Source organism: Dunckerocampus dactyliophorus, chromosome 4 (genome assembly GCF_027744805.1).
Source record: "Dunckerocampus dactyliophorus isolate RoL2022-P2 chromosome 4, RoL_Ddac_1.1, whole genome shotgun sequence".
In the NCBI taxonomy this organism is placed as follows: domain Eukaryota; kingdom Metazoa; phylum Chordata; class Actinopteri; order Syngnathiformes; family Syngnathidae; genus Dunckerocampus; species Dunckerocampus dactyliophorus.
Genome location: NC_072822.1, coordinates 28,346,798 through 28,371,574, shown reverse-complemented (window position 1 = coordinate 28,371,574; position 24,777 = coordinate 28,346,798). Strand labels below are relative to the sequence as shown.

The window sequence follows — 24,777 nt, the reverse complement described above, 5'->3', positions numbered from 1 at the left end:
CAGGTCATATTCAACCACAAAACAGCATGATTTGTTCGTCCATCCATCCGTTTTCTATGCCGCTTCTCCTCATTAGGGTCGCGGGGGTATGCTGAAGCCTATCCCAGCCGACATCGGGCGACAGGCGGGGTACACCCTGGACTGGTCATCAGCCAATCGCAGGGCACATACAGTATAGACAAACAACCATTCAACCGATCTCCGTACTGTGACTGTGTGGCCAACCTGCTAACCACTAGACCACCGTGCGGCCCTTATTCATTCATATGCATTCATATATATTTCATATATATTCAAAGCGTGACATGGCGAGGGAATATTGTCGTCGGGAAAATACGGTACTATGTATAAAAAAAAAAAAGGCCAAATTTCTTTGAAAACAAACAGTTTTATTGTAATACAGTTTACAGAGAAACACCTGTTGTTTACCCAGTTATAAACAAACAAATCAATAAGAAGAAAATTAATTTACACAGGCTTTTGAAGATCAGCGGTTTAGCATCCTGCATGGCGGGAAAAGGGAACGTTGAAAAGAGTGATTCATTTTGAAGTTGGCTCATTCAAAAAACGTAACCTTACTATGTTTTTACGAGCATCTTTAGTAACACATTCTCTTGTTCGACATACATCTACCGTATTCACATTTTTCCAAGAAGTATGAAAAGACAAAATGATGAATTATATACTAAATAATAGGTCCTGCCTTGGTTTCATCAAACATGTAATATAAATGTTTCAGTGTTTTACCGCACGACACAGCGTCATGACTCGGTCAAAATACATTTCCACTCAATATGATGTGTTTTCTCTTTTCATTTGGACGTCTATCCTATTAGGGGTTGTATGGGGAGAGACGTGAGGAAACCAGGGGAGGATAAAGTGACACAGACGAGTTTAGTCACACAAAGACAAACAAATGGTCATTTTTACTGGGATGTCTGCTGTGCCGTGTGATATTCTTGTTTTTGTCACGGTTGTGCTGACCCAGATCAAGTTTTTCACTGTAATATTGTGTCATGCCCCAAAAATACTTTCCTGTATATTAACAACTTGTCATTTCTAGGGATGTAACGGTACTTGTATTCGTAATTGATTTTTTTTTTTTTGCTACGGAACCAGAGGCGTACCAGAAAATCAGAATTTTCCCTTATTTTTCCGGAACATTTCCCTTATTTTAGAATGCAAATGTTGAGAAGTACGGTCATGGCTAGTGATGGTGCCAAAAAGAAACCCTAAAATTCCATAGTTGCAAACCAGAGCAACATACCAAAATGTGACGATGGCGTACCGTTACACCCCTATTAACGAGTCAAATACCCAAACTTGGCTTTTGAGATGGGTTACTACTGTACATAACATAATGCCCACGTCAACACACATGCCTCCTGACAAACGCTGTTGGGGATAATCCTGGAATTGTTCTGTTCTCTTTGGTGTGTGATGACATTTCACTGAAGTCCAGTAACATGTATATCAGTGTCAGCACAGGCAGCAGGACTGGATGAGGCAGCCTGTAAGAGAACAATAGGATGTGTTGGTCTGCATGGAAACAGCAGGCTTTGGTTGCTGCATGGTGGGTCGGGGTTTAGGTCTGGGTTGAGGTGGCTTGTGGGCAGTCCAAACAGGATAGTAGCAATGTTGTGGTGGTCATAGGCGCAGCGTTTAGGAACGTTTCCTCCGTCCCTCCAGGTTTCTGAAGTTGGATGGCCTAATCTTCATCTCTGCAAACTCGATGGAGTGCTCGTGGCCCTTCCAGTGGAACCAGTTCACGCCCTGAGGATGCAGACAAAATGTAGGGGCCAGTTAAAAACAAAGATGTGGTGATTTTAGTGGCGCACATAATAAACCGGACCAGAATCTTGTACTCATATAGAGTAATCCCTCGTCACACTTTACGCTTAGAATTTTGTGGCTTCATTCAATCACAGTTTTTTAAAAATATATTAATTGGCTGACAATCAAAAAAACTGACATGTGTGCATTTAGTTAGTTAGCCACTAAAATGAGGCTTTATCATAGGTTGTATGTATTTTGGTACTTCAGATTCTGCTTTATCATGATTGTTAAACCTTCCCTTCAATTTGGTGTTAAATTAATATGCTGACTTAAACCACAGCCATCGTGAGTGGACAACAAAAGGGATGCTCAAATTCAACCCATTCAAACGGAAGAATGCCAGCATCAGACTGGAATCTAGGGTCATGCTGGAGCCTATCCCAGCTGACTTTGGGCGAGAAGCGGGGTACACCCTGGACTGGTCGGCAGCCAATGGCAGGGCACATATAGACAAACAACCATTCACACTCACATTCATACCTATGGACAATTTAGAGTCACCAATTAACCTAACATGCATGTTTTTGGAATGCGGGAGGAAACCGGAGTACCCGGAGAAAACCCACACACTACGAAGATTCAAACCTTGGTCTTCCCGATCTCCTGACTGTGTGGCCAACAAGCTAACCACTCAGCCACCGTGCGGCTTGATCAAAATTTAACCATGCAAAATAGACCCAGAATTACTATAAAATCAATTAACCAATTAATTATGTTCAATATTTCAAGTTAATTAAGATAAAAAGGTGTATGTTTTGTAAGTGTGCAGGAGTAGGCGGCACATGGCTTTAGGTCAAATGTCTGAAGGGGTACACGACAGTAAAACATTTGGGAACCACAGTTACAGATGAAAGTGAATGGGATCCAAGTGTATTACATCTTGACCAGCATATGGTGCAAAACCGCCAAGGCAAGAAAATGGAACATAAAGGCAAGCATGTTATATTTTTGTTGGAAAATACGTCTTTTGATGTCATGAAGTTATCAGCAACAATATTGGAACAATGCTGATGAACATGTAAACGGGAATATTCTTTTTGTGGATGCAAACGCATCGTATCAACCGCAAGCATGATATTGCGCGCATGGAAACGTGAACATAAACCGACCTTGCTGTGACTGTTGTCGCCATATCGGCCCATGAGGTTGACACGGTGACAGTTTTTGTACCAGAAGGCTCCCTTGTAGGACAGAGCGCAGTTGGTGACGGCGATGTCATTGTCGTGGTCGTACGTGGAGAATGGACGACCATGGTGGTAGGTCATGGAATCGCCTACAAAGACAAGACCAATGATGCTTTTCCGTTTAAACACACTTCACAACAAGGAAACACTATTCATATGCGTTCAGTCTTTACCTGCTGTTCCGCTATATCCCCCAACGTGGACTTTATAGCGGGTCCGAGGTTCCGACACAGAGAACTTGTCGTAGTGAGCGTAGGCTGTTTCTCCTTTGTCCCTCAGGTCCACTCGCAGTTCATACTGACCTCCTGCTGTCAACTTGTGCAGGTTGGACAGACCTGATGGAAAAATGAAGCACATGCACGCTCAAATGTCTTTTTCTCGACATCAAGTATGATGTTTAATTGTGCATTTTTATCAACACCAGACCATAGCTTGACACCAAACTAGTCCTCATACCCTGCGCATAATCCCATCAGTCACTCAACTTGACCACGTCATGTATTTAATATACAACCATTACTTCAGTGAAGCAAGAGTCTCATCAGACACCATAATTAATATAAAACAATTTGATATACTATAGAACAACATCCTTTTATATTTCACATACTGTTCTCGCATGTTTACTAGAAATTACCTAGCCAGAATTCATCGTTCATGTCTCCAAAGCCGGCTGTGTAATTCTTCCAGTTGCGGAAAAACTCCAGTCTACCACTCTGGCGTCTGAGGAAAACCTATAAAAACAAATAAGTTTAGGTTTATTTTTTTTTTTGTTTTTACCAATTTTTTAATGAAAATAATAATAATAATAACAACAAATGACATACACCATATAAAAAGATAATATATACTGTATGTGTGTGTGTGTATATCTATACTGTATATATACACAGTATACTGTATATATATATATATATATATATATATATACCACTCTTCACCCCCACATCCCCATCCCAGCCATCCTCTACCCCCCTCTCTATAACTGATGATCAGGTGAGGAGTCAGCTGAAGAAGATCAAGGCAAGGAAGGCCCCGGGACCGGACGGCATCAGCCCTAGAATCCTCTAGGACTGTGCTGACCAGCTCTGTGGAGTTCTCAGGCACTTGTTCAATCTCAGCCTGAGCCTGGAGAAAGTCCCGGCCCTGTGGTAGACCTCCTGTGTGGTCCCGATACCAAAGACACCGCGTCCCAAGGAGCCTAACCACTTCAGGCCTGTTGCCTTGACCTCTCACCTGATGAAGACCATGAAGAGGATTATCCTGCAGCACCTGCGACCCCTGGTGGGCACTCAGCTGGACCCCTGCAGTTTGCTTACCGGCCTGGGATCGGAGTGGACGACGCAGTGATCTACCTGCTGCACAGATCACTGCTACACCTGGAGGACAGCAGGAGCGCTGTGAGGGTCATGTTTTTTGACTTCTCCAGTGCCTTTAACACCATCCAGCCGTCACTACTCAGAGTGAAGATGGAGAGTGTGGGAGTAGACCAACACCTGACTGCATGGGTTATAGACTACCTCACCAACAGACCACAGTATGTGAGGCTTCGTCACTGTGTGTCTGACATGGTACTCTGCAGCACAGGTGCCCCTCAGGGTATGGTGCTCTCCCCTTTGCTCTTTACCCTCTACTCCTCGGACTTCACACACAACTCCACACAGTGTCACATCCAGAAGTTCTCCGACGACACAGCCATCGTTGGTTGTGTTTCAGAGGAGAATGACCTGGAATACAGGACGGTCATCAGGGACTTTGTCAGCTGGAGTGAGCTTAACCAGCTGCAACTCAACACCAGCAAGACAAAGGAGATGATCATTAACTTCCAGAGGAAAACATCTCACTTCACACCGGTGAACATCCAGGGAGCGGACATAGAGTTGGTAGACAGCTACAAATTCCTGGGTGTTCACCTTACCAACAAACTGGACTGGTCCGTCAACACCCACGCCCTCTACAAGAAGGGCCAGAGTCGCCTCCACCTGCTGAGGAGACTGAGATCCTTTGGTGTGTGCAGGACTCTTTTACGGACCTTTTATGACTCTGTGGTGGCCTCAGCCATCTTTTATGCTGTGGGCTGCTGGAGAGGGGGCAGCACGGACAGGGACAGGAGCAGGATCAATAGACTGATCAGGAGAGCGAGCTCTGTCCTGGACGGTTCTCTGGACTCCGTGGAGGAAGTGGGGGAGAGAAGGATGTTGGCTAAGCTGACATCCATCATGGACAACACCTCTCACCCGCTACATGACACTGTGGGTTCCCTTAGCAGCTCCTTCAGCAGGAGACTGTTACACCCACGGTGTAAGAAGGAGAGGTTCCGCAGGTCCTTCATACCGACCGCTGTCAGGCTCTACAACACCTGCACCACCTGAACCATGTTGTAGTCAATATGTATTCTTTACTTGCGTATCTTGCTTGCTGCTGTAACAAGTGAATTTCCCCGCTGTGGGATAAATAAAGTACAAATACAAATACAAATACAATACACACACACACATATATAAATATATATACATTTTTTTATATAAATCAACACTGCCATGTGCAAAAATGAGGACATGAGGCTTTGGCTCAGTATATCCAAGAATGTCAGGGACTTACGATCCATCCGCCTCCATCAGAACTCATGTCACAGTAGACTTGAAGGGGTTGGCTCTCGTCACCGCCCAGATAGATGGTGTACAGGCCAGATGTGCTTTCACCATTTAACAGTGCCTGAGAGCAGTCCTTGGGGTATTTGTAAAGCACGCCAGCTAGCAAACACAAACACACACGAGGAAAAAATAAAAACCTTTACTACATGTCAACGATGCTACGTGTGACCGCGTATGAACACAATGAATATACTGTAGGTGGGATTGAAAATACTGCCCGAGATTGTCATATAGTCTTATCAAATATCTGACTGATGTATCGTACTTACTGGTGGTGAAGACGGTGGTGATGACTCTGCTTCTCTTGGGACCAGCGATGGCCTGCAGCTTGACTGAGTATTCCGTTGAGGCGCTGAGCTGAACCATGTTGTAAGACACTGCCGTGGGACTGAGGACCACCTCCTGAGGAAGATGTCACTCATGTCAGACATTATCATAATAAGCCTGATCTGTCCTAAAAACCTGTGGGGTCCAGGGTAGGATTTTCCGCTTTTGTTTTTACAGTACCTTTACAGTCAAATCTCGGTTTTTGCATGATTGGTTTTCGCAGAAAATGCCTCAGTTTTCGTACGCCGCACATTGCACGTGACCAACTAGTCCGTTCGCCCTGCGCTGTATTGCTCTGCGAAATGGACTGGCCAAACAAAGCACCGTGTGCACGCCAACAAACAACAAAGTTAAATGTAGTGAAATACCATTATTTACTTTTGAAGCCAGGCAAGACCTGTCAGGCAGTTACATTTTAGTGTGTACAGAACAAATTCCAAAAAACATGCTTTTGTGCACCTCAATATAGAAGATAATAAACATCTAGCAACATAAAGGGCAGCCAAGGGGAAAGGCCTTTAGATCTTGGCCTCACGTGTTTCTCCACATCGGTTGTCCACATGGTGGCAGTGTTTACTTACCCTTCCCCCTCTCCCTCACACAAACACATGGCCTATAATGTTTTATAGGAAGTGCATGTGATGTTTCATGACCTGCAAATGGATTTTTCTCCTTTCGTCCTCCACCAAAAGCGCATCCAAATGTGCAACAATGACAGAGAATTGATGATATGAGTCCATTTAAAGACTCCTAAGCAGTGTGAAGTCTGCACTTTGGACATGAGTTGAAAGGGAGAGCCTGCGTGACTGCGTCGTCATGCTGTGTCACCTGAAACCGAGCGCGGTCATTGACTGCCAAGGGCAACGGTGTCGAAAGTGTGGCCCGCAGGATGTTGTTTTTTTTAAACAAAACAAAACAAAAAACACAACAGCAAAAATAAAAAAAATAGCAGTAATTTTACAATAAAGTCAAAATATTAAGAGAAAAAAGTTGTGATCTCTCCAGGAAATATTGTAATTGTCAGAGAACAACATCTTAATATTATGAGGAAAAATAATGTAATTTTAGCATAAAGTTTAAAGTTATAAGATTATGAGAAACAAAACGACAAATAAAATTGTAATTTTTGGAAAATTAGGTGAAGGAAAAAGTTATAATATTACCGTCCAAATATTATGGGAATAAAGTCATACTTACGAGAAAAAAATTCAAAAGAAAAATGTAGAAATAGTTGGGGAAAAAAACAGAAATGAAAAAAACTTTATTAAAAAAAAAAAGTCGTAATATGAGAAAAAAACAAAGCGAAACAAAGTTGTAATTTTTGGAAAATTATGTTGGGGAAAAAAAGCTATAACATTGTGAGAATAAAGTCATAATACTTATTCATTCTTCCACTAGCGTTGCGGGGGCATGCTGGAACCTATCCCAGCTGACTTCGGGTGAGTGGCAGGGTACACCCTAGACCAGGGGTGGGCAAATTGCGGCCTGCAGCCACATCATCGTGTCTTAATCCGGCCCACCGGGCATTTCCAAATTCCTTTTTTTACACCTTTAACATGGAAACTGTAGCCGGCAACATGACTTGCAGTAAAATTGTGGCATGCTTGAGTCGCCAAAATAGTAGCTTGTACAAAAAAGACATCCAAACGACGCAAAACAACACACAAAGTAACCCACCTACCTATTGTACCATCTGGTCATACAAACAAATATCTACACGCAATACCCATGCCAAAAAACACCAATATACTCTTTCTCACATTTTGCCATTTTTGTTGCATTTTTGCTAGATTGCAAAATATGTTGAGGAGGTCATCAAAGAAGTAAACAAGGAGGAGTTAGCATTATCTTGCTATCCAATGTTTTATTGTTCATATTGTTGTTGCAGCTGGACTACCCAGCATGCCTTGCGGCCATTTGGAACTAACAGTTTTAAGTTACGTGTCATGTTTATCACTTAGTTGTTCATTTATGTGATGCGTGAACTTGCTGTGGATGTGTTGTGTTTTTGTTTTGTTGTGCCGTGAGCAAGTATGTCGTTCTGTTTGATGCCACTTATATGTAGACGGCCCCTCCGCCAACCCAATGTGGCACGCCAGTCAAAAAGCTTGCCCACCCCAGCCCTAGACTGAGTGTCCCTATCAAACCCTATCAAAGTGGCCCTTCCATCCATTCCTTTTTCATTATGTGGTCCTGGAAAGAGCCCTGCCCCAGCCCCAGCCCTGGTCTAGAGAATCCAGAATGTGTCTGTGAGTGCGGATGTGTGAGTGCAGTGTCTTACCCGGATGACACCATCCGCAGACTCAAAGCTGAGGATGTACCCGGTGATGTCAGCACGAGGAGGCCTCCAGGTCAGCATGCCCGTCTCTGTCTGTACGTTGCTGGCTGCTAGGTCCTGGGGGGCGTCCACATCTGAACAGAGAACAGGCGGTCAGTGGCTCGTTGTCAGAAAGCCTTTCATCAACGTTTTATTGACAATAATGCACTGAATTGATTCCTCCAGACAGAAATGCAAGCCCACCGGTGATAAACTCGGTTGTAGTCACTGCGCTCTTGGCCAAATCCCGAATGGCGTAGACCTTGACTGTATAACGTGTTGCTGGTATCAGAGAGGTCATCGCGAACTCCACCACGTTTCCTGACACACGCTCCATCACTGGAGCCACTGAGGGACACAAAAGGGTGTGAAATGAAGTGGTACACTCATAAATACATTTTCTTCCGCTTATCCGGGTCCGGGTCTCTGCATGAAGACCTCCTCTGTCTGCCCAATGTGGTTCTTGAAAGCAGTGCGGGTTTATAAAGTAAAATACTGGAATTCTTCATGTTGAAGGATGCAGATCGGATACAGGTGTGTTTGTGGTGGTCCAAGACAGTCAGGTGATCTTTTATTAAGCAGTAAAAAAAACATTTCCATCCTAATATGGAAGACAAGGAGGTGTTGGAATGAATACGGTGGATCCTCGCGTTTCGTGGGGGTTACTATCCGGGACCACCAGCGAATGGCAAAAATCCCCAAAAGTAATTGAGATGCTGATATAAAATGTCTCTCTCCTCCCCCTCCAAACCCTCATTGACGCTCTCCAGTCTTGGATTAACATTCGCAACAAAAGTGAGTGTTGTAATTTTGTGAATGTGTGGGGATCCGCTGTATGCCCAACTCTTAACATAATTTACGATTCATCTGTGGTGTCTATACTTCATGGGCACATGTGTACAAATATAGTTCATACCTGAATCAGCACTGTAGGTAATGACGTAGCCATCCACAGTAGCGATGGCGGGCTGCCAAAGAAGCAACGCTTCAGTGTCTGTGATGTTGACTGCAGTCAGACCGCGAGGTTTATCCAGTGCTACAACACACACACAATTATATTAAAAGGTAAAACCTTGTTGGCTGATGGTGTATTTGATGACATTTACTTGTGGAAGCGTAGCTACTGGTGGGTTGTGCGTGCGTGTCTGCGTCCATCTTACCAGTCGTGACGCTGTCCGACCCCGGCTCACTCTCCCTTTGACCCTTGAGTGCCACAACAGTGACCTGATACGTGACCCCAGGTATCAGGTTGGGCAGCACCGTGTGTGACTCGGACCCGTCCACAGTCAGAGTTTTGGCGTTTCCTGAGGTCCAAACAAGTTTGCATCATATATTCCTGAACATCAACTGTTTGATAAATAATGGTTTAACGTTGTGTAGCTGGTTTCCCAACAGAGCTGACAAGATATTAAAATAGCGATGAATCTATGAGTTACTGAACTATTTTTACTTTTTTTTTAATTTAAAAATGTAAATATCCTCTGATTTCAGCCTCTAAAATGTGAATATTTTTTAAACTTCCTTAGTCATTAATGAAAGCAGACCTATTAGCTTAGCGTTTTAAGGAAAGCAAGATATTCACACACATCAGCTTTGACTTTGGAAAACCGCGATGGACATTTTTGTCTCTTTTCTGATATGTTGCGGACCAAACCACTAACTGTGTTTGGTTCATTTTGATTTGGTCTGTGGTGGGCCTAACCTATCACTCGATCAATCGAAACAACAAGCTTCAGATTCATCGACTAAGAAAATAATCGTTAGCTGAAGCCCTATGTATAAAAATAAACCATTTTGGAACTTATCACAGCTTATTGTCATTGCACCGTCAAGTAACCACACTTAAAATACAAAATGTCGAACATGCTAGCCTCAATAATAACCAGAGAAGACAAATTGTGTAGAAATTGTGGGTGGATGCTGAAGAGATGAAATGCTGCTTGGAAAATGTGGAATTACGGGAAAAGTGTGAATTTTTGATGCCCGAATGGTTTGAATGTTTCAAGAAATTTGGAAAAATTATTTTCAGTGACAATTTTTGGGCCGGACAATATGGAACAGCGGCAATGTTGAAAACAGATGTGTCTTGAATGAGCTGAATGTTTGGTGTTGGAACAGTTTGAATTGGTTGAAAATTGGCGACGGAAATGAGAATTCTTGAGGGAATTTATGTTGGGGAATTTTTGCGACGTAGAATATTGAGTGTCCTAAGTGAGCAGCAAGTCTCCATGTTGGAATGGTGTGAGAAATGTGAAACGTATAAGAAAAATTGTCCATTCATTTCCAATGGGAAATGGAATTATTGGAAATTTGGGAATTCTTTTGGTTTGTGCCGAAAGCTCTAGTCATTGTGTCGTGAATGGGCTGATGTTTTTTCATGTTGGAATGGTTTGCATTGCAAATGAGGGAATAATAACAATAATGAATACAAGAATCTTGGTGCAGAATAACATGTTCAGGAGAGAGATACACATATTTGGGATGAAATGAAGCCGAAAAAAGCAAATAGGACCTTGATGAGTCAAGGCAGTTGGTGTAACAAAGCCTCTAGGGGGCATAATTACCTTGCTTTATGGGGTAATTGATCAAAATCTTTTAAAGCCAGGGCCATTTTTAGACTTGATTAATTCATTTATTGTTACTGAATTAATGAATTCATTAATTAATAGACTTAAACAGTTCCTACAGTTTACATATTTACAATAACTATCAAAGTCTCCTCTCTACTGTCATAGCAAGCTCATCCATGTACAGTATCATCTATGAAATGAATGAAATTAGGCTTTTTGCTTTTATTTCCCATTTTTTAAATGTAATTGTAATTTTAGACTGTGCCAATAAAAATTAGGTGCAGGCCGCACTATAGTAGACCTTGAACAGCAGATCCCTTCTAGTCGTTCTAGTTTTACACTTTAAGAAACAATTACAGGCATACAGTATACGCTATTACACTTACAATATGTGCAGTTACACAACATCACATCTTGTCAAAGCATCTTCCTGCTGGCAAATTCAGAGTGAGTTAACATTTTAGCTGCGGCCCTCTTTTTTTCCTCATCAAAGCACTTTCTATTGAGGTTACCTTAAAAAATTAACAATTTACAACTTAAAGAAGAGAAAAGTTAGTTAGTTGTCTTTTAAATGTTATTTAATTTGTTTTTATTGCATTTCTTATGGATTTGATATATGCTGTAACTTAAAGTAAAATCGAAATCTTTTTTAACATCACAAATCCCACTTTAGCATTTTTATTGCCAATATTAAAGGAAAACTGGACTTTTTTTTTTTGAATGTTGCCCATCATTCACAATCCTTATGTGAGACATGAACACGTGTTTCTCTTTTCTGTGCCTTCTAAAGATATCAAAACAGATAAAAATAGACAGGTAATTAATGCATGTAATGGGACAAAGCCCACTATTAAAACACCTCCAAAAACCTCCAACAAGGTTTTATAGCTTTATATGCATGCTGTAACCATGTAGTAAGAGGTACATTCAGAATAAAATGTAATATTTACAGTATTTTGCCTCATTTTGGTCATTTTAAGCATTACCGGAACTTCCTTCCTAGGCGCATTGATTTCACATAGCAGCATAGAAACGGACACTACACCAAGGATTAACTTTTCCAAACTCAAGAGCAAAAACACAGCAGCAGCTCTAATATGTAGCTTTACCTTTTGGTAGTGGTCTGAGGAATTGTGAGCGTGGCGCTAGCCGGCTAGCAGCTAGCCGGTGTAGTGTGGCAAGGTTTCAATACGACAGTAAAGTAGTTCTTTGGCGTAACAATGTTATATAAGCACATCACATTATATGTAAATGGAGCTTTGTTGGCGCTTTTTGCAAGTTTTTTCAGAAGGCTTCATAAGCGAAATAGGTGCTTCCCTTTCTTAGCTGCGTCTTTTGATCTGTTTTTATATCTTTAGAACGCACAGAAAAGAGAAAGACATACTGTTTGTGTTCTTGTCTCACATAAGGACTGTGGCTGATGGGCAAAAATTCCAAAAAAAGTGCAGTTTTCCTATAAAGCCACAATCATGTTTTAGCACTAAACGGGGATGGAATTAATAAAATAGCGGTTAAAATGACTTAGATTTAGTTCGGATTGCGTTGGTTTACTTGACACATTGTTGCAAAGCTGTTCACACATGACGAGACTGACCTCCATGAGCTGGCACATAAGTGACCCGATAGCTGTCCACCCGGGCTCTTGGAACTGCCCAGTGGGTAGTAGCAGATGAGTCTGTGACATCTGAGAAGCGGATGCCTTTGGGTGGCCCCAAATCTGGTTAAAAAAAAAGAAAAAAATGGCACAAGAACAGACATGAACAGACATAAACAGACGGCTTTGTCAATATGGTCTCTGAATTCCAACTGGAAAACAAGACATAGAGTAAGTGCTTCCATTGATGCATGAAATGAAGCATTTCTCTTCATTGGAATACATTTCCACATGATGAAGAAGCAGAAGAGCAGTCATGTATTTGTGTTTTCCCATGCCCAAAAGCCACTTATTTAACCCGTAAGAACCCAGAACCACCCGTATCCTAGGATAGCCACGACTGTCACTCTAAAATCTTTCCCGTATGTCACTTAGGGCCTTTTAATGTGGGTTCTTACGGGTTAAGACGATACGAAGGAGACAGAAGACAGAGGACAAAAGAGACCAGTACAAGCCAGAGCTAAAAGAGAGCACTTCCCAGTAGCAGCCAGTAGCAACAGTATCTTGCGTGACAGACCTGAGGAGATTAACTTGCCCCCATTTCACGGAGAGACAAAAGTGAAACATGCTCCATGGAACCCAAGAGTAAAGCTTTACCCCCAGGGAGGAAAAGGGGACGCATCCATTGACACCACTTCTGTACGGCAGAGACAACAGCCCCTCCCCACGTAAGACAGAGTCAAAGACTCTGGTAGCACAATCAGACAGAGACAACATCTCCAAAGGGTTGGAGGAAAGCTGAGGAAGTCCTGAGTGGTGGCCAACTGGTACTTCTGATGTTCTGAGGATGAAACTGAATGATTGCTGCAGTTGACCGCCACTCAGGACTACAAAGACACAAAGCCACTGACACAAGGCACACAGTGGATGCTCTCAATTGGTTGCTTTCTTTTTGAAGTCTTTCCATTGCTGCACCGGGTGGCTTGGACACATACATTCCTTTGGTTGGTTAGTAAACAAATAAAGCCCCTTTTCCACCGCAGAAACCGGAACTATAGTCATGGAAAAACTGATTAGACCACCCGTGTTTCTTCAGTTTATCGATCCATTTTAATGCTAAAGTACATTTGTTTGGACAAATATAATGATGATAACAAATATAGTTCTTACGTGAATAGCTCTAGCATTGTACTGCCATTTCTGCTATTTCTGTTGTCATTGTTATATTTGTCCAAACAAACAAACTCTAAAATAGAGGCAGAAGTCTTTAAGATCACGCCACTGTATCGTAGCAACTGTCGTTCTAGCAACTGTGCATTCTTGGTTCAATGATTCAAAGCCCTGAGACGGCTAGGTGGTTGTTGAAATGTTTGTTCAAGATGTCCGTAAAGTTTGGTGATAGGTGGTCAAGGGGCCTGAACCGCTTCGTTTCACACTGCTTAACGATAATGATGACGTGTTGACATAAACTGACTCATTTTTCATAGACTGACCCCTTTTACGTCGACAATGTACGTCAACGTCTGCTTTAGCGGGAACTCTTTCGTAACACCTGCACTTGATTACGTTGGCTGACTGAGACAGGTTGTCAACACACTGCAACAACGTAAACATGTTCCACTGTAATTGTGCAAAGGCAAAACATGATAGGACCTTTTAGTTCCAGGGATTACAGTTACTAGTACTACAATACATTTGGTGGAAAAGGAGCAATAACATAAGATTGATAGAAATGAGCGCTTTCCCATGCTTTTTTAAAAAACTAGGACAAAAACCAACACCAACCATATTGACGAGACAAGTAAAGAACACCATCTCAGATCGGATTCTGTATTACCGTCATTCCGCCGTGTACCTGTTCTCACCCCCTCGATTACAGACTTGGAGCTCCTTCCCAAAATGAGTCCAAAGACTTCAATTCTGTACTCTGTGTCCTCGCTGAGCTCTGTCACTTGTGTGTTTCTCTCTTCACCGCCCAGCACCAGCTCTCGTGGCTTGTCTGGGCTTTCCACCTGGCTCAGCATTATGACAAAGGTGTCAAAGGCGTCATCTTCAGCCACCCAGGCCAATCTAAAGCTCTCGGGGGTGATGTCGGACACAAGGAGAGCCTGCACCTCTGGTTCAGTCTCTGAGTGACAAGTGGAAAGTCAGTTGTGCTCCTCCATGGGAGTCAAGTGGTTTGACATTTGAGGCAGTAGAAGAGAGTGGACAAAGCAGCGCCATCAGGACGTTTTTAGTTAGTGGACATACAGTCAACTAGACTACGAGAGTCTCAATGAAAAGTCCAGTAAAAAAGCAAAGAAGACGGAAAGACGAAAGGTACAGAACTTGCCCTCATCCCATCACATTGGCTGAGATCAGGACAAAAGTATTTGACATGGTACCTGTTGAGCTTGTATTTTGGAAGTACAGGATGTAAGTACAGGACAGGAGGAGTCTACAGTACATACGAGTTCCGTCCCTACGACAGTAAGGAAGTGTCAATAATGAGACCACTACACTGCTTACTTATCACTGTCCATTTCCTAGGAGAAGATCCTTTCACATGTTGAAAGATACCATCTTTATCCTTCATGATGATCGTGGCGTTTGAACACCTCGGACCGGGTCTGCAACCAATGTTGTGTTCTCCATTGAGTGTTTTACGATTTCTCATTCCACTTCACTTTCACTTTCTTTGACATGCCTACCCCAGAAGAGCCTGCCTTCCGCTTGTGGACATCATGAAGTGTACAAAGTAAACTAATAAGCGACGTTATCCTTACTCCGTGAAAGTGCAAATGAGGTGCGTAGACTGTATTCATCTCCAGCATGCAAGACGAGTAACACACTGCATCCTTGCACTGCACGCCACGTGTATTCATCCGCCGTGCCTGCTGTAACTAGTTCTCGCGCAAGTCTAGTGTTTACGGATTTGCATTTTTTATAAATTTATGGGAGTGAGTTTGTAACGTCATTGTCCATCCTCTGCTGTGCACATGTCTTTTTCTTTTTGTACCGTATCCCGCGCCACTTTGTGCTTTGAATTTTGCAGCTTCACTCCTATCACAGTTTTTCAAAAATATATTAAATAAGAAATCATGCTTTTTTGTGAATATTGAATATGACCCATTATTAGTTAAAAAAAATACCGATATAGGTTTTTCAGGGCCGATACCAATTATTAGTAGTTAAGGAGGCCGAAAAACGATAGTTGGGGCCGATATTTATTTGCAGTAAAAGTGTAAAAATTGGCGTAAGAATGTTGAATAATACAAACACTTAATTTTAACTGCCTGAAGCAGGTTTCCACAGTAAATAAAGTAACATTTCTATATAACTTATCTTTTTTTTAAGTTCAAACACAGCAAAAGGTACAGGGAGTTAACAAGCTCAGCAGCAACTCTTGTACTGTAAAGTTAAATAAAAACGTATATAATAACTCCCTGAATTTTTAATTCCCTGCAACAAAACAAGACTGAATTGCTGCCGCTTGTGTTTACTCCGCTCTTAACGTTACGTTATAGTAGTGGTCGTGAGCTGGAGAGTTTTTCATGTGGCTTTCACACAAACACACACTATTGTCCACATTGCATACATTCTCCCCATTGCTAATACAAAGTCTGCTGAGCCTTTATGCTAACCCATGCTTTTACAATCACGGACCGTTTGACTGTCGACATTATCAGCAGCCTTCTTGCAAGTAATTCACAGATATGTCGGGAGGTACTACGAGCTAGCAGAACTACTCGGCTCTTACGTTATTCTTCTGCTCACTGTAACGTTCGTAGTAGCTGTGAGATGTGGAGCACTGGGATGTTTATTACGATTTTGAGAGAGTTTTCTGCGTTTATCTTGACATGTGTGTTTGCTCTTAGGACCTTCTTCACACGAGAAAGCGTCCCTCTCAGCCATGTGTGTGTGTGAGGACAGCGTCCGCTTCAGATTGGCTCTGCCACTAATGCGAGCTGTGGCTTGATTAACCAATCAGATGGCGCCGTGGGTGGAGCAATGCTGGAGACAGAAGTCGCAGCCGGCAGGAGAGAGTGAGAGGGAGGCGCGTCTGAGCGGAAGTAACCCACTTTTAAATTGATTTCTGGATATCTGCTCGCCGGATTTAAATAAAGGCCGATACCGACATATGTCAAAATTCCAAATATCAATCTACCACTAATATTTAAGCAAATTTTGCTTATTTTTTACTTAAATGAAGCATTGACAAGCATAACAATTGCAAAATTGAGTAAAATACAATTATAAGGCATTCAGAAGACGCATTCAAAGACGTTGTGATGATATGTAGTATTCTACACTGGTCACTAGGTGTCAGTAATGTTACTGTAATGTTTTTTGAGACACACAAGCACCAGACTCGATCGCCGCAACAACAGGCTTTTATTGCAGGTTTGAGTAATCTACCACAGGCACAATAATCCCTAACACGGGCTACTGTTGCGGCCGTAACCCACGACAAACTAAAACTCAACTCTGAACCCCCGCCGTCACTTGCTGTCTGCCCCCAACTCAACTGCCCTAGCACTGAGCATGAGTCTTGTTCATGTCTTAAATGGCTTATTTTTAGAGGTGCACGATAAATGAGCAATTATGATGTCATCCCAATAACTGTGCGCAAACAGCCTGTCATAACCTCTCCTGAGCTCACTTGCAAACCAGCATTCACTGTTCCAGAGGAAGTTGCACCAAATGCTCTGTGATGAGGGGAAAAAAACCCCATCAAGCTTCAGCACATCCAAGTTTATCCTCCACCAGAATTGCCATGACGCCTGGGTTGTTCCTGTCATTACACAATCCGTACTGGAAATGCAATCGGTCCTATGAGTGTGCAGAACGCGTCTACATCCTGTCGGCCTATTTTTCTGCACTCATATGTTAGGCACGTGTAATCTACGCTAATCGTCTATGTACGGCAGCAACGTACGTCAACCCCAAAGCGATTACCATCGTTGAAGATCCTGGCTTTTGTTGGCTAGTAAACCCCTTGGAGACGCGGTTTGTACTTCTGAGCCGCCGCTATATTTTTATTTATGTTTTGTTTGAATCGTCTTACTCCCAGGTGTGCGCAAACTGTAGTTAAATTTAATTAAAAGAAATAGTAGCTACAAAAACTTAAAAAAGCAGGAATTGCTATCGGCTTGAAAAAAAATGGTGCATCCCTGTTTATTTTCTGCTATTATGTCTACTATAATGGCTAATAGGAGTGTAACTTTCGGGGTATTATTTCATGTCTAGATGGCTCTAATAATGTTAAAAACCATATTTAGAAGGCTGTAAAAAGTTTTCTGTGCTCAAACTCCAAACAAGTAATCCTACTTTGCGGAAATTCACTTATCACGGTCGGGTCTGGAGCAGATTGACCATAGTAAAGGAGCATTTACTGTATTCATAATTCATCAGGGTGCGTACATAATGACGAAACATCGTAACACAAGGACCGCCAATGCACACAATGTTTTGCTAATAAAGCACCTTCATGTGTCAAGAGACTTTAACATCAGTTAAAGGCTTTTTTTTTTTTATTTGCAGTGTGGAAATAATGATTTGATCCCTGGTGATTTTTTTTATGTTTGCCCTCTTACAAAGATATGAACAAACCATCATTTTTGTGGTAGCTTTATTTTGACGGAGGGAGACTAAATATGAAAAAAAGCCCAGAAATGAGCAGTGGATGGGCAGTCATTACCAGCAGTCGATCGGAAAAGTCTACAGCTGCTGGTGAAAACACAGCTAATTAGCTCGAGAAACTTCCGGAAGCACACAAGGACACATGGACCGAACAGAGCTTTAAAGTAATCTGGAGAGAAGCGGCTCAGAAAAGCCTGGAAGAAAGCCTTGTGTCGCTGCTCATTAAAACACCACCAAATGTGAGGGTCTCAGGGGTTCTTGAACTCGCCTCAAACCCCTTTTTTCCTCCTATGAGGAAAAAAAAAATGCATGAGGCATTTGTTGTGAGAAGAAGCAGTGTAAATGAGAAGCAGCGCAGACAAATCCCGGGGAGCTGTCAGTCTTCATTAGCCAGCTTGAAAGTGGTCAGTGCAAGAGAGGGAGGGTCACATCCATCAGCTTACAAGCGCTCGCTTGCTACCGATTTCACCGTCTCAGCACCACCGCTATTTCCACTCTGTATCCGTCCACACCCCCACGACCCGAGGGGACACAATCCCCGCTCACAAAAGCGAGCTTGTTAGTCGGAGGAGGTTATGCAGCGGCGCCAGCGAACCTGCTGAGACGAGGGCCTGACAACTTTACAGGGGCAGTTTGTGGTTACACGAATCCCTACCAGCGTATTCAGAACCCACATCTGTTTGTGCTCATTCCTTACGTCAAACTATTTGGCTAATCAAAATTTCCTTGCTCCGGTTTCAGTCGGAGGACTTCATCTTCCTTGTAATGTCTGTTGATGACCACCGCGCGCGACGTAATGAAGTTAGTCACTGGGTGCATTGGCTCGTCGGAATGTTTTACAGCGCGAGTCATGCTCGTTAACAAAAAGGTGGGAAAAAAGCTGTCTGATGAGGCATTAGCATGCAGACAATAGACGGTGTTGAGTGTATGCCATATTTCCAAGTCCCTGGCACCCAACACCAGAGCCCAGGGGTAATGGCAGCCTGAGAATGAAGAGCGGTCCAGCCTTGGGGGGGCTTGGGATGCATACAGACGAGAAGTCTCATACAAATTAACAAAAGCGCCTGAGGGTTTTTTTTGTGTGTGTTAAATTTCTCTCAGTTCTCCCATTTTTCTCTCACTTGACTGATCCTCGTCTTAAAAACACTGACTGACGATCACACACGCTCACAAAGTTGTCAACTGACCCTGAAATTGTTTCGATCGGAACCGTTTAGTCCATGTTATTTTGCTTTACCCAAGGAATATGTGTTTTTGAGGGTACATTTTATCTTTCGGTCATTGTTTGCCGCCCACTTACTGGTAGCAACAATGGTTGTAATTCAGAACGTCGTAATCACTGATAATAACTGTGATTGTCCAGGTGGGTTGGACACCGGCGCACCTGTTGCACCCGAGTTCAACAACAACTGACGCTTCTTTAATGGGTTTCTGCCTGCGCGTTTAACAGACCAGGTGTCATTTCTGGGTGGACTTGTACCAGCAGGCGAGTTGGGAATTTGAAATCCTTGACTATGAAAAGTGCCATGCAACGGCACTCGGAGGGAGCTCCGGGCGAGTAATTGTACCCTGACTTCATCCTGTGATGCAGTAATGTCACACACAAATATCACAAAACAGGAAAAAAGACTAAAAGACTTCCCTGCGGTCACAAATGAAGCATGAGTGGGCGAATGGTGTTTTGCTGTTATTTGTTTGTTTCAATTGGGTACACAATCTGAGCGGCATGTTGGCCTGTAAACAATCCGCCACAACGGGTGATGACTAGTGTTTTACTTTTAATGTGTTTTTCCAACAATTAAGAAATATTTGTACTCACTAACTTGTTGCCTTCATTTCTATGGGAGGTTTCACCCTAACAAGCATTCAGGTAACATATGCCAATTGTTACGTCAGGATGTCAGCTAAAAGCTCAACATCACCAGTTTGAGGAAAACAGAAGACAATTCACAGCACAAACACTTAAACGGGAAAATGTGGACAACTTCAAGCAAGCAGTCAGAGAGCAGCATAGGTCATGAATAATTTCATAAAACAAAACACTAATGTTGTGAACTTAGACGCGTTTGAAACACTCCAGCCTGAGTTATGCTTCAGTGTCATGGCGCTGGCTGGCTCCTCCCCTTCCAAAGCCTTTGGCGGAGCTTGATGTACACGTCCAAAAAATTCCAACTTGGTGTCAACAAACAGCACAGACTGCAGAGCCGCGAGTGGTCGGCCTGTCTTCCTACATCACTTCCTGTTTTCCCTCCCACAAATTGCCAAAACGTCCGCCATTGCAAATTGAAGAGCGTCTCAGCAAATAACTTCGCAAATACAGTGGAACCTTAGTTAGTCTTATTAAGTAGTCCGACTCTAACTGAAACGGACGTTAACCTAATCAATTTTTCCTGTAAGAAATAATGTAAATCCAATTCATCCTTTAAGAAAGCCAAAAACATGTTTTTATAGTTTAACAATGATACATTTATATGCATAAAACAATACAAAATGCATATAAATGATGAATGAAAGGGATAAATGAACATTTAAGGTTACTTTTACCTCCATTAAGGTGTGATTCTTGACCTGACTTTTCCCAAAGACACAATGTGGCAGAGGGATCAGCACCTTCCTCTTCAACACCACCTTCCTGTTTAGCCACTATTGAATTCTAGAAATAACAAATTCAACAGTGTTTCTCACCTCACAAACAAAATGGAGCCAAAGAAAGTTGTGCGTGACAGCCTTTTTATAAAGAAGGTGAGAAACACTATTGAATTCAGGAAATAACTCAGCAAAACAGGAAGGTGGTGTTGATCTCGCTGCCACATCGTATCTTCGGGAATAGTCATGTCTTCAATGAAGGTAAAAGTAACCTTAGATGTTCATGTATCCCTTTCATTTGTCATTTTTATGTATTTTGAATTGCTTTCTGCATGTAAAACTATTTGAGGGTCTTTTTTGAGAGACAACCGCTGATGACATCATAGACGGGGCGACATAGCAAGCTAAGGATGCTAACAAGGACTCTTTGTGAACACAGTTGGACTAATGCAGTGTATTAATAACACAAAAAGACAAGTGTCATATTGTACGCTACCTGGAATATGTACGCCAACCGAGGCAAAATTTGGCATAAATTTTCGACGTCAACCCAAAATTAATCGATTACCCAATTAATCAACAACTATTTTAGTATTTGATTAATCATTTTTTTCCTCTGTGATTTTTTTATTTTTAATTTCCAGAGTCATCCATGAAAGCAGACCCATTATCTTTGTGTTTTAGGAAAAACAAGATATTCACACACATCAGCTTTGACTTTGGAAAGCAATTTTTGCCTCTTTTCTAATATGTTGCAGACAAAACCACGAACTGTTTGCGTTCGGTTCATATTGATTTGGTCCGTACAGGGCTGGGGTCGCTGTTTGGGCCCATTTCCACCAAATTAAAACCCATTTGGAGCCTTCTTCACCGATTTTTGATCAACATTTGCAATAAAAGTGTTGTAACACATTGATTAGTTCCTGTTCCTGTACCACTCTCCATGTGGCTTTAGTTGCCATTGTATATTAGCGACAAAGGAAACAAAATAGCTGACCAGCATCATGGTCATCATGGTGAGCTGAGTCACTTCAGCGGAGAATTGCACGGCACATGCTCAACTCCGACACAGAACACTGAAAGACTCAAAACGGTGTAGTGACTATGTAGAAGTAAAAATCAGCTGGAGCCACGGCATAAGGATAAAAGAGATGTATGCGGCTCCCAAGCCACGGGTTGCAGACCCCTGTCAGGGCCTAACCATTTACTTAATCAACGAAGAAAATTATTGTTAGTTGCAGCACTAACTATTACACAGGAAGCTAAATAACTAGTCAACGAGAATTGTGGTTGCTCACTTTAAGCGTTTTGGTGGAGAATTGCAAGCCAAGAGCTATAACGAGATCAGGACGCCATCAAAAGGGCCGGCATCGTGACGACGCTGAAGCATAATTCAGTCTTCAGCCCTTCCAGCGGTACCAGTATCATTCTTCTACTGCTAAAACTCACTGAACAAGCATTCATTTCTCACCATTTTCTTATCCACTAGTAAAGATACAGTAGGTACATTTTCACCATCACAGGCTTTACTTTCATATAAACATCATCCATGTACACTTTGTACCTGCACACTACAATATCATTTATTTTGGCTTTTCCTTGCAAAATACCCCTCTTAAGCCCTGGGTTTAAGGGGTTACACTTCTGCCCAAAGGAATAAAGGCACTTAAGACTGACATTTTCATTTTGGGTAATTAAATGAAAAGGAGACTTGCAGTTGGAAAATATCATGACTAAGTGTTTTTTTTTTTTTTTAACTGTGCTGAACTCAGCAGAACTCCACGCACACTATATGATAGCTTCTCATTTGAAAAGTCCACACAGGTAATGACTTTCAGAGTGTGAAGCAGCAGGAAAAGAGGTAAGAAAAGGAAAGAGTAAGACCCCAGCGTTGACGACGTTGATACCTGTGATGGTGTCTGCAAAGACAGGGTCTAAGACGAGGCCCCTGTACACTCCATACAGACCGGCCCTGTACCAGGTGGTGGGAGTGAGGCCAGAGATGATAATGCTGCGAGCATCGGCGGGCACCGTATGATTTTGCCACTCAGCGCCTGTTTCTGCGTCAGTAACCTCGATCAGAAATGCCTCAAATCCCCCCTCCTCTGCAGACCAGGACAGGAGGAAGCTGTCCCATGACACATCGCTGATGGTGACATTCGTCACCACAGGTTTCTCCTCCTCTGGGTGATGATAAACATACCAACATGGAGTTACAGGATACATGAGTAATGCACACCTTTAAGCCTTTTAACAGAACCTTTTTACAGAAAACAAGTATTTGATCCTCTGATGATTGCATTCGTTTATCTCCTTACAATTAAAATATGAACAGTACATCATTTTATGGTAGCTTCATTTGAACACAAAGAGACAGAATGTCAAGAATAACATGAAATAAAGGTTATAAATTGTATTAGACTGAAGTAAATAAGTCGGAGTATCACAAGACACTCGGTTCACGAGATGAGACGACACACGAGATCGGGGCTGCAAGAAGATGAGACGAGATTTTAGCATTACTTTTAAGAAAAGTACAATAAAAAAATATATGAAACTATATTGCAATCTGCTAATTTGATTTCTACTACTTTACACTCTCTGTGTGTATACCAGCACCCCAGCCTCCGCCCACCTGACTGACATAAGGGCTCACTCATTTTATTGTACAAACGAAACAAGGTGCTAAAACCAATGCACTTCCTGCCCGTTTGGACGCGAGAGACGAGGAAAACATGCACACGGCAATATATTAAGGTCGCCAAAATGATCGAGTTCATTTTTACAGTATTTATTGTGTGATTAATTCTTTTATTTTTTATCATCCCAGTGCCCACGAGATTTTTTTCTGAAGAACTCTTTTCGCATTTTAATTTTGCTTTGAGATCTTGTGACACCCCTATAAATAAGTATTTGATGGTAATACAAAAGTCGGTTTAGTAGTTAATGGAGAAAGCCTTGTTGGCAAGCACAGAGGTCAGATGTTTGTTGTAGTTCACCAGGGTTGCACACATCTCAGGAGGCATTTTGGTCAGAGGAACATCCCCAAAGAAGAATTTGTTCCATGGACTCCCAACTGCCTTGACATCATGATCCACCTCCACCATTGTCACTGTGGACTGCTTTCTTCCATTTACAAATGATTGCACCAATAGTGCTCTCTTTCTCACCAAGCTTGTGGTCTTGTGCAAGTCTACAATCATGTCCCTGAGGTCCCACTGAGGGCCCTGTCACACCTTGACGATTTAGGCAGCGCATGCCTGATGTGATCATTTTGATGGCATACGTTAAACTGCCGACATTTTTTTTTTGCAATTTTGGGCGTATACATAGCGTATTCATAAGGAGTTTGACGTAAACATGACGTATTAGTAACTTGTATAGAACGTTTCTCAAAGTTATAGATAACTTATATCAACGAATGCGTAGCGTGTTGCCGGCGTTCACAACTTATGCCCAACGCCCAACGCCTGTCACACCTTGACGGTTTAGCCAGCTTACGCCAGCGTATGAAAAATTTGGCCAATACGCTGGCGTACGTCATAGTACGTCTAAATCGTCCAAAAATGTTGTGCCTGCCAGCATAAAACGTTTTGACGTATGTCAACGTATGATTCATACGTCCCGCATCCGCGGGCAATAAGTTATGCGATCGTTGACGCCCGTTCACACACGTTATTTGTAAGTTACGTACAAGTCGTAATACGTCAACATACCTTGAGACAGAACTTTTTGGACGACTTAGACGTACTACGACGTATGCCGGCGTACTGTTAACTTACACAAAACTTACCCATAACTTATTGGACATACGCCAGCGTATTGGCCAAATTTTTCATACGTTGGCGTAAGCTGGCTAAATCGTCAAGGTGTGACAGGGCCCTGACATGGTCTTGTCCATGGTGGTGGAGAGGTTTGAATGGAAGTGAGTGTTTGTGTGTCTTTTATCCACATAATGAATTGAGATTAGGAGCACAGTCGTCCCTCGATTATCGTGGTTAATTAGTTCCAGACCTGACCGATAAGTGAATTTCCATGAAGTAGGATTACATTTTAATAAATGGAACATTTTAGTAGTTTTGGCATA

At 42.3% G+C, this 24,777-nt stretch overlaps 1 protein-coding gene across 6 annotated transcripts in view; it reads right to left on the bottom strand.

Annotated features, from left to right (window-relative positions):
• Window positions 1-379: 379 nt before the first annotated feature.
• The window catches only part of tncb (tenascin Cb), a 122,872-nt gene continuing 98,474 nt past the window's right edge, over window positions 380-24,777 (bottom strand). For 4 of the 6 annotated variants that reach the window (XM_054773135.1, XM_054773137.1, XM_054773136.1 and 1 more), the window contains 12 exons: window positions 22,598-22,873; window positions 12,483-12,605; window positions 9,479-9,622; window positions 9,235-9,354; window positions 8,523-8,666; window positions 8,283-8,413; window positions 5,944-6,076; window positions 5,622-5,773; window positions 3,658-3,754; window positions 3,194-3,355; window positions 2,946-3,109; window positions 380-1,773 (listed from right to left, as the gene is read on the bottom strand). In XM_054773135.1, coding sequence (XP_054629110.1) covers window positions 1,663-1,773; window positions 2,946-3,109; window positions 3,194-3,355; window positions 3,658-3,754; window positions 5,622-5,773; window positions 5,944-6,076; window positions 8,283-8,413; window positions 8,523-8,666; window positions 9,235-9,354; window positions 9,479-9,622; window positions 12,483-12,605; window positions 22,598-22,873 — 1,757 coding nt within the window. In that variant the 3' untranslated portion in view covers window positions 380-1,662. Of the gene's footprint in view, window positions 1,774-2,945; window positions 3,110-3,193; window positions 3,356-3,657; window positions 3,755-5,621; window positions 5,774-5,943; window positions 6,077-8,282; window positions 8,414-8,522; window positions 8,667-9,234; window positions 9,355-9,478; window positions 9,623-12,482; window positions 12,606-14,337; window positions 14,611-22,597; window positions 22,874-24,777 lie in introns of all 6 variants that reach the window. The other 2 variants (XM_054773139.1, XM_054773138.1) reach the window with 2 other exon arrangements.